Genomic DNA, 10,148 nt, shown 5'->3' with positions numbered 1-10,148 from the left:
AAAACGTGAATTTTTGGACTCTGCGCACTTTGGCGTGTTTCCATGATACGACAAGTTGCGCACAGTCTGCTCAGATTCAAATACAGTGCCGCCAAAAAATGACGGCGTGCAACAAAAAAATCTTTCCTTGCAAGGGCACTTTTTCGGCCATAAATCTTGAACGGCTGGTCAGATCAAGACACAATTTTCAGAGATTTTGCAGCTATTCATGCTATTTCAACTGGTGTAGCACTCGACATGAATTTACAAATTCGATTTTTAGGGAATTTTTGGGTGATATGCCACGTTAACTTAATCCATGAGGGAATCAATGACCTGCCATGTATGGCCATAAGGTCGTATTCGCGTGACTGTCAGCTAATGATAATAATTGTGGTAGTCAATAATAATATCAGTAAACTCTTTATCAAGTCTGAAAAGGAAGCAGAAAGCATTGCAGCGATAAACACACAAAAAAACGAGATCAACTCTAGAAACCTGCGGAACAAAAGCTCGAGCGCTTAGTGTTCGGGATTAACTAAGAGCATACCACGTTGCAAAGATACATTCAGCACGCTCCTAAGCCCAGCGTGTCTTTCACTCGAGATCTTGCAGGAAGACCAGACATTTACAGCATCTATGTGAGCAGAAATAGACTTCAGAAAGTTATCTTTGAATTCAGCGGTTGTGACGCCTTAGTTCCGTATGTATCTTATCCGGTGAACTTATCGTAATTTTGTTTACCTATGTGGGTAAGTCCGTAGAATACTTCAGAGATTCTCGTCTCAATATCAAAGGCGGGGAAAGCAAAAAAGGAATCTTCTGTAATAAAATAGAAATTCATCTCTCAATAGTCTGCAATCAGGAAAATATATAACAAGTGTTATCTGCGAAGTCTGAGCGTTCATTGGTCACGTCGATCATCATCAATATGATATGCTGTTTTGCGTCTCAGCTGCTGCACTGGGTACAGGTGCTTTATCCTCCGCACTACTCGACTTTGCTGCCATGAAGTTGGGCGTACTGCCTCTCAGGAACAGCTGCTTGAACACGGGGTACCGCTGTATGCAGTGGTACTCGCGAGCCTCATCTTGCAGTAAGCGAATGGCGTGCGCGAAGCCCTCCATCATTTCGGACACCGTGTAGTTACGCACACGCTGCAGAGCAGAACAGTAGGCAAATGCAGGTTAGAGCTAGGCAGAAACAATGAGCTGCTACGAAGCATATTCCACAACTTTCTCTCTCTCTCTCTCTCTCTCTCTCTCTCTTTCTCTCTCTGTCTGTCTTTCTCTTTCTCTCTCTCTCCCCTGTGTCTCTCTGTCTATGTATGTCTGTCTGTCTCTCTGTGTCTATCTGTTTCTCTCTCTTTCTCTCAATTTCTCTCTCTCAATTCTCTCTCTCTCTCTCTCTCTCTCTCTCTCTCTCTCTCTCTCTCTCTCTCTCTCTCTCTCTCTCTCTCTCTCTCTCTCTCTCTCTCTCTCTCTCTCTCTCTCTCTCTCTCTCTCTCTGCCTGTAGGCTGTGAATTCTTCTTAGAACCGTGCATGATTCCGCTCTATTTGGCACAATGTGAAAGAGTTGATTCTGCTCCTTAACTGCATGAAACATGAGCGTAACTAGCACCCTGACACAAAGTAGAACATCAATACTACTACCTTGTATTGATACAATGTACAGTAGACGCCACAAGAGCTTCTACGAATTGGATTTCACAATTATGTCTCCTCCTTTTATACTGTTTCTTATGCCTTGGAATCCATTTCTGGATAATGGTGCTGCTCATTATGTTTTTGGCAAAGCCTTGCCTGCAATGGCATACTATTTGCTTTTACACGACGCCAAATCATGTAAAGACAAAAGGACCAAAGAACTATATGTGGTACATGTGGTACAGTTTTTGGGGGAGGGGCGGTAGCAGCTGCAAAGAGTGCCTGGACATCCTGGCAATGAATACAAGGTGGTAATACCGGAACACATCAGCAGCTTGTATCAGGTGAGATTAATAGCGAACAAAGGAAATCAAAAAAGAGAGGACCATAAGTTTACAAGTTATCATTTTTTGGTCCAACACAAACGATTATAAGCAGGCCAATGGTGAGTCAAAGTGTGCAACAATTAGCACGAAACTGACTGATGTGACACTGACATTCAACGACCTGATAACTTAAACTTATGGTCCTCTCTTTTTCAATTTTAATCATTGGCTCTCCATCCGAGTTAAAGAAAATCAGAGAGCAGCTTCTTGTGATTCCAGCTAGAGTAATGATTTCACTCACCGATTCGTCCACTGAGATCTTCAGGAATGCTGGTAGGCTTGCATTGCGACAGAAATCGTACGGTCGCGCATCGCTATGGTAACAGTCATACGCGCAGCCATTGATCAGTTCGTCGCCGCGGTAACTGAAGAAGTACCCGTAGGGACCGACTGGCCTGGCGTTTGACAGGCTGGACCGGAAGCTCATCGTGACGACGGATGTATCGGGCCAGAAGTGCTTGATCTGCTCGCCAGGTAGCTGGCGACGCCCACAGTATCGTTCGCGCTCCACAAACCGTTTGCTGCACACGAAGAAGGCGGATACGAGAACCCAAAGACGTTGCACTCACTGTAATCCGTTACCCCCCACACACGCACATTTAACATACATGTACTGTACATATACGGTACATGTACCGTACTTATATTATAAAGACCTCGGTGAATGGTTAAACCTGTCAGTGTTGGGCGGTCATATCTTCTGGTACCACTTGTTTATACATGTATCTGAAAATTCTAATAACGGACAAAAATGGATTATTTGCTGACAAATATGGGCAAATAAAATGCCTGGGCAATGGCTGACATCATGCAACATTCCATTATTCTCCCCCGCCAGGAAAACTGTGACGTAGTCAAGGTGCTAAATCAGTCACAATCGACTCCCATTTAGTAAATTATGAAGATTTCAGCATGGTGAAGGCGGTACAAGTGTCGCCAGGTCAATATCGAAGTGGTGCGAATGTCGAGAAATTGGAACAAACTTCGTCAAAGCCGTCAGACCCATTATCTCGACCCATATTGCGTGGGATGTGATGTCACATAGTAATTGCTGCACGTGACGAGAACGCTAGATTGCTACTAAAAAAAGGTATTCCTGTCCTTGCCTTACCCATAGGAGGTTGGCTATATTTTTTTGTCCTGTGCCCTCACCTGCCAGTAACGTTCTGCACTGCAATTGTAAGCCTGCCGTCCGTTCGTCGACAGCCCGCCCTGTTCGGCGCGCGTCTAACCCAGACCTTGTTGAACAGGTGTATCCGTGCCGCGGGTCCCTGCTCGCTGTTATCCTGGCGAAACTCTTCTTTGGTCTTGAGGACGAACCTCCATTCGCACCGTACGTACGTCGCTCCTGCTGGGTGTTTAATCAGCGGAAGTGTGGAGTTCCTAGATGCCGAAATAGCAGCACACAGACACTCAATGTGCTATTACCAGGCGTGCTGCTACACACATTTGAACTTATATATCCCAATACTAGTAGAATACTAGTATTAGATAAACCTTGTTATAGTTCACACGTGTTGTTAGTTTGAGAGCAGCTCTGCCAACCGTGGATGGCTGTAGTAAGGTCACTGTTTCTGAACACAGTGTCCTCCACCTTGTTTCATGCTGTCAAACTAACAACGTTTGAACTTGTGTTAGATTAGTTAGGTATTTATCTCGGCACCGACACCTCACATAGTACATTGTGTGCAATGCACTGGGCGCGTAGGCTATTGCAAGCCAATCGAAAACCACTTCTCAACAGGACACATTCGATCACGACATAAAAATATTATGTAATATCCCCCCCCCCCCTCCTCCCCCTCTCTCGCTGAGGCTATCATTTTTATACGGCAATGATCCCGTTTGACTTTGCGAAGTAAAATAAAGAATAAAGCTCGTCGAAACCATAATTATTATGTTCTAGGCGATAGGCGGCGCATGGGAGTGACAGGAGATATGTACCCTTTGTGCAAACCCGTGAGGTTCACCATGGAGCATAGCAAAGTGGACAATGGTAGTTTCTTTGAAACCGCTGCTCTGGAGATGATGATTGCAATCATGGGTCCTAGACACCACGTTCCACAGTGATCTCCGCTCATTCATGCTTTCTCGACAGTTGTTTTTCTTGCAATGTTTGGTAGCTTCACTTAACACTCAAGCCATTATGCCAATTGCTACAAAGTGATTTCGTTGTTCCTTTTAGCTCTTTAGCATGCGAACAATAGATATTCAAGGATCATGCTGCCTATCAAACTCGTAATGAGAAACTTTATTGCTAACAATAGATACGGAATGGTGGGGAATGGTATGTTGACAGCGCTTGGTTTGACGGTTCAACACTGTACCTCGAGGTATAGTGCTGAACCTCACTTGCAGTTGTACCAGGCACGCATGGAACAGGAGCATATGCTTGCCACTTTGGGACTCTCAGTCACGAATGCCTTCGTGTGATGCCTCAAGTACCTCTTTTCGAAGTCCTTCCATTCACTGAGTCACAGTCACATAGGTAATCCTGTTCGTGACCCCACGGCACACAGTACCAACCTAATGTCATTCCATTTACACTGTTCGGACAGTACACATGCACGCCATTCCCTGCCCTTGCTGTTTGCAGCCAATCTCAACAGCCCGGTATGTGACAGTACTGGCTCTGACGCTGCAATATCGTAATAATATTGATACACACAGGTCCAATGGAATTCCGACGTACTACTGTGAAGATGGTTCAAATCAGTCAAGGAGCTGTTGATTTCTAGTCAATTACTGGCAGCGTTAGGTTGGATCATTTGGTGAGGCGGTCCTCGCACAGTTTATGTTGTCTTGCACTTGTTTAGTTGTAAGCGTTGAAGTGCCTACTTCGTGGTGTCATCTTGTGACCAAAGGGTTCTGTCATCTTCTGACACCCTGGCCCGTGACCATTGTGGGCGGTATGTACAGTCAGAAATGAGTTTATTGCGCAAGGATAAAATAGCCTTTCACGTGTTCTAGATGTCCTACTGGGACAATGTGGGAATGACAAGCGTCTTTACCTCTGAATACCTCGATAGAGGGGGGGGGGGGTAGCACGATTCCCTCCTGCTGCTAAATGGATGCCTAATCAGCGTTGCCGAGCAATATTGCGAAGTGTCCGGCCCTCATGTAACACGTTTGCTGCTTCTAATCGCAGGAGATTGGCGACAGCGAAATGTCAGCACGCTTGATGCTTTTGGTAATCCCAGACAACAAAATCGTGGCGATTTCATCTAAAACAAATTCTTCAGACTTTTCCCGTTTGCGTCTTTCCCTCAAACCTGTTCAGATTATTTCTATGCTAATTGTTTCTATTTCAGCATTACCCAAAGAATATCTATTTCATTATTTACACATGCTATTAAACATGCTATTACTTGCGCTATTCCTACTTCAAGTACCGTGGGGCAGCGGATAACAAATTTGTCCCAGCGAAAATTTAGAACATGTCCAATTGATTCTTTTTGTCTCACCAGTCAATCCAGTGGAAATTTCCTCGAAGCTTTCGTCGGTAGCTGGCACGACCGGGAAGGCGTACTAAAACTGTCTTCGTCTCCTGCACGGTGTACGTGAAGTTGATCCAGTTGAAATCGCGCAGACTTGCGTCACCGTCCCTGCATCCAGCCAGAAAAGATCCACAGAGACAAAATATTGAAATAACATGTTTTTTGTTGCTGTTGTTGCTCAGTGTGCCATGCATCCTAGCCCAAAGTTAAGGGAAAACTGATCAGGTGAATATGTCGACATGATGCAGCCAAGTATCAGGACATTGAATGTCAGTACATCAGTCAGTGTTGTGCTAATTGTGGCACGATCTGGCTCACCAGTATCGTGCCAATGATCGTTGGTGTTGGACAAAAACGGATAACTAAGTTGTAAGCTTTTGATCCCCTCTTTTTAATTTTAATCTTTGGCTCTCCATCCTAGTGTGAATGTGTCGTGCAGGTATTTTTGACTAGCATATTGACAAGCGAGTGCTGCAGTGGTGGGACTACAAGAGATTGTAGCCAGGGCAGACATGGCTGAACGTCGGTAGGTGTTCCAGTTGTGATGTACTAACCAACCCATCCGTCTTACGTACCAGAAGGTAACGCTGCGAATTCCTTGGCGTCCCCGCCCTTGGAAAACCGCCCACTATATGCACATGCATGATTCGATGGACACTGAGCAGATGCTGCATGAGATCGGTCGTAGTGATTATCGTTGCTTACTGTACAGTTTGGACATATCGGTGGTTGCAGGCGAGTCGCACTGCCAGCGGCATACGCGGGTTGGCGCAGTGGGTCACGAGGGATATGGTGCGACTGACGTTTTTCGTTTCGTTCACCTCTCTGTAGGACACGCATACGAGTGAGCTGTGGAAACGGACACACGGCGGAGAGAGTGACAGAGAACACAACGTTAGAAGCACAACGCCACACGCTACATGTATCAATGCATTCTAATCTTGGCCCGAACTGCTATGATCGGCTACTGATGTCACAGGAAGCAATTTAACGCATGTACCTCGTCCAACAAGTCATCTAACATGACCATCCAGTGCTCCATTTGGTGCTACAGGCGGTCAAGGAGTCAGTCAATTTCATTATTTGTGAAGGACGACACGTACATACACGGGCGACGAATGTCCTTTTCTGAATGTGACGAGCTTTTTATCAGGAAACCCAGTTTGGGTAAAGCTGGCCAAAATGATTCCGCATGACGTGTAAACGTGGTGTATTGTACGCCGCACAAGCCAATGTCCTTGTAAGTGCTGTTCTACGGGAAAGTATCATACTTGAAATGTGGCTTGGTCTGATACCAGGATACGCGCAGAACAAAAGAATCAATTACGACCAATTTCGGTTCAATGCAGGGATGACTCCGCGGTTGATTCGCCTCGGGCAACATCCCCTAAATACAAAAAGCAGCGGAAATTGCGAGGTAATCATCCGCTGGGAGAAATACATTATAACTATCAAAATCCAACGGCTTACCTTCCTTGGTGCTTCCCATCTGCTCGTCGCGACAATCGTCCTCTTGTCACTTGTACGACGGGAGACCCAGTTGCTCTTGTAGCGGAATGCAGACACACCGCCGCGCAAAGCACCACCATGTTGTGGACAAGATTGCACACGGTCAGCGTCCGGCACTGCGTCCGCGCTGCGGCGCCTTCCAGACACACCGCCATGCTTGGTTTTAGATGTCTCCTCTCTTAGCAAGGCGCTGCAGAGAAGTGAGAAAACACAATGGGAGCAACAAGGAAAACAGTCAGACTACTTATACACTAACACGGCCAGTGTAAACAAAGCTGTGCTACTGGCACAGCATGGGGGGGAAGTTTGCTTTCAGGGACAAAGCATTGCGCTTGTGATACTCGAGTAAACGGTGTGAAGCGGTCGCAAAAGCAAGCTCTCTCCACGGGTGGTGCGGCCACCTCGGATCACACAACACCTAACGCCTTGCTCAAGTCAAGCAATGCTCAAGTCAAGAACTGTGCCAGTACACAAGTGCCGCCAGCCCAGTGGTGAAGGGGTAGCATCTTTGAATGAATTATCCAGGACCGGACTCTCTGCGCTCTCCTGTGGCCAGGTGTCGACGTAAAGAATGCCTCCCAGGCAGTGAGCCATCAAGCAAAAGACGGCTGAGTGATCACATGCGAGAAATCACTGCTGTTGCTCTTTGACACCTTCTCGCTACATTTACCTACCTGTCAGCGCCAAGCAGAGATCTTCTGACAACTCCGGGTGAAGATATTGATACGGATGACAGGATGCCTCGGCGCAGAGTTGCTATGTTGTTTCTTTGCTCGCAGTCTCCCACTATTTTGTTGATCGATCCAGCTTTGCATTGGCCAACGGCAGAAGTAACTAACTGCGAATTCAAGGGACCATCCGTCTTTTGAAGGCTCGATTCGTCCAGGGGGTAGACACAGACAAGCAGATGTGAAGTGACGTTGTCAGCAACACGTAGTTGTCCTCGTTTGTCTGGGGCTTCATGGAATGGCGGCCACTCTCTCCATTTTGAAGCGCTGTCGCAACGGGCAGAATGACACCAGACAAGGTCAAAAGCTAGGCAGCTCGTTCTGGAGCTACAACGTCAAATGATCGCTTGCCCTGAACGACTCGGAAGTTCTGACTGAGGGTGTCTCACACTCTATGCTTGAACCAGTCCTTACAAAGCGAAACGACCAGCAACGACGGCAACGCTTAGCAGGAGAGAATTCAGAGGTACACCTCTAGGTTCGCAGCGACTGCTTTTCTTCGCTATTCGAGGAATACATTCGCTCGGCTGGAATTCAATTCCAGTCTATTTCCGTCTCACGTGGTCTGGATTCGTCAATTCTCCAACTCGTGGAACTGCGGCACAAATGTAGAGAGAGAGAGAGAGATACCAGGTACACGCAGAGCATGTTCTCACTCGCTTTACACCGGCTAGATCACATTGGCATTCGATGTATATATGGACACGACTCCAGCTGCCACTGTGAGGCGTACTATATACTACATGGCCGCAGAGTGGACGCCTGCTCCTGTAGCTGGACAAGATGTTAGGTTGCGCATTCCGAATCAGGGCACATACTGCGTACAGCATGCGTCAGGCGCCTGCTGGTCAGATGCAGAGCGGGCTTTCTGCGCGGAACCCAGGCGGTCGGTGAGAAACCCCTTCAGATGAGGGCCAGGAATGCGCCTGTGTTCCGAGTGACTACATGAGCTCTCGACGTCTCACAGTTGGATACCTCGGACTTGGGTGATATTGGCAAGGGACCAGGGTGAAATGTGTTGTATGCGGTCACCGCTCATTACATGACCAACAGAACTCTGAAACTCTGCACCATCCTGCCTGATGTTCAGGTCTTTTAGCTTGGGGCACATTGGCCCGCAAGCGTGTACAATAAATCAACAACTATGACGGTTTGGGGGTATTGTCTGTCAAAGAATGCGAAAACTAGTAACTTTTCTTAACATGAGCAATTCAATTGCAAATGCAAAGGTGCGATCAGCCAAGGCTGATAGCGATCGTGAGTTTTGTATTCCTGTAGGGCATCCGTGCACTTGAACGCTCTGCAAATTTGATCTTCAGGGTGCAGTGTGAGAACAGTTCGACTCCGGGGATTGCCCACGGTCAGTTAGCTATGACGATGTTGACACCGGCTTGTATGCCCTAACTTCGTTAAACGTACCTGGCTGACAGGCAGCCACTGTGGATGTGCCGTAATTCGATGGCTTGTCACGGCTCTTCGCAGCTCAAGATTGCGCATAGTCTGAAACGGCGCGGAATAGCACGTCTGATGAAAGACAAAAGCTATTTATGGGTCCTGAAAGCTAGCGCGGGTGATCTTGGATCCTCTGATTACATCAGACTTCACTGTCTCCGCAACTACATGTAAAATGTAGATGTACACCAGGCCAACATTGCGGTGGAAGAAACCAATATTCACCTTACAAGCTCAGGTGCGACACCTGCCCGGGCCAATAAGTGCGATTGTTGATTAGTGGCGAGCTGAAGTAACCTTCCGGATCACATGGAAAGCGCCTAGGGGATTGTCAGGCATAATACGGAATCTTACTAAGATGTCATAATATTATGCCTGACTTATGATAACAATTTTGATACAAATCGATGCCATTGGCATTGCCTGTGAACCAGAGTAATGACTTGATCAAAGAAAGACATGGAGAAGCCGCTCGAAGCTACATATATATATAATATTATATGTATGAGTATGAGCATTCAGATCGCTTCAAACACATAATACAAAATGAGAATGTAGGGGGTTTAACTACGACGACAGCTGCAATGGCCAACCGGACAACAAAGAAGTTGAGACCAAAGAGAAAGATTTCACTTTCTTGCGCATGCTTATTGATTTGGGCGTGTGACGTAACCGTCAGGTCGCTACATACAAACGTGTTTTTTTTTTAAAATATACGAAAGTCCACTATATTCCCGAATATGTGCGAGAAGTGGTGGCGGGGCCAGGCTGCTCTGCCGACCTCAAAGGTCTCGGCGTCTACGCAGACAAAGCGTGTGGATGCTCAGCGGCATACGAGCGGCTAGGCAAAATGACGGTTGACAATGGCTTGAAGATTTTCAATACCCTGTAGTAGAGTGTAGCACATACTGACCCGATATCCATATCCTGTGACATTATTATTATTTTGT

General features: G+C 46.7%; 1 protein-coding gene across 2 annotated transcripts; it reads right to left on the bottom strand.

Annotated features, from left to right (window-relative positions):
- Positions 1-238: 238 nt before the first annotated feature.
- Positions 239-8,756, bottom strand: LOC135812119 (uncharacterized). Of its 2 annotated transcripts, XM_065325448.1 has the most exons (7): positions 7,693-8,756; positions 6,980-7,208; positions 6,215-6,358; positions 5,477-5,617; positions 3,165-3,395; positions 2,254-2,533; positions 239-1,136 (listed from the first exon to the last, which is right to left on the bottom strand). In XM_065325448.1, exons 2-7 carry the CDS (start codon positions 7,171-7,173, stop codon positions 906-908), a joined length of 1,221 nt encoding a protein of 406 aa, XP_065181520.1. In that variant the 5' UTR covers positions 7,174-7,208; positions 7,693-8,756; the 3' UTR covers positions 239-905. The 2 variants fall into 2 exon arrangements, with proteins under 2 accessions (XP_065181520.1, XP_065181521.1); XM_065325449.1 differs by lacking the exons at positions 6,980-7,208; positions 7,693-8,756 and adding an exon at positions 6,510-6,643.
- Positions 8,757-10,148: the final 1,392 nt, after the last annotated feature.

Source organism: Sycon ciliatum, chromosome 3 (genome assembly GCF_964019385.1).
Source record: "Sycon ciliatum chromosome 3, ocSycCili1.1, whole genome shotgun sequence".
NCBI classification, from domain to species: domain Eukaryota; kingdom Metazoa; phylum Porifera; class Calcarea; order Leucosolenida; family Sycettidae; genus Sycon; species Sycon ciliatum.
This window is presented reverse-complemented; position numbering and strand designations above follow the sequence as displayed.

Bases quoted from the DNA above. Each gene is read 5' to 3' on its own strand.
- LOC135812119 (XM_065325448.1), bottom strand. From the start codon at position 7,173: ATGGCGGTGTGTCTGGAAGGCGCCGCAGCGCGGACGCAGTGCCGGACG. The intron at 5,618-6,214 runs GTAAGCAACGAT...GGCTGGATGCAG, and splicing joins CGATATGTCCAAACTGTACA to GGACGGTGACGCAAGTCTGC. The intron at 2,534-3,164 runs GTGAGGGCACAG...CTTCGTGTGCAG, and splicing joins GTGCAGAACGTTACTGGCAG to CAAACGGTTTGTGGAGCGCG.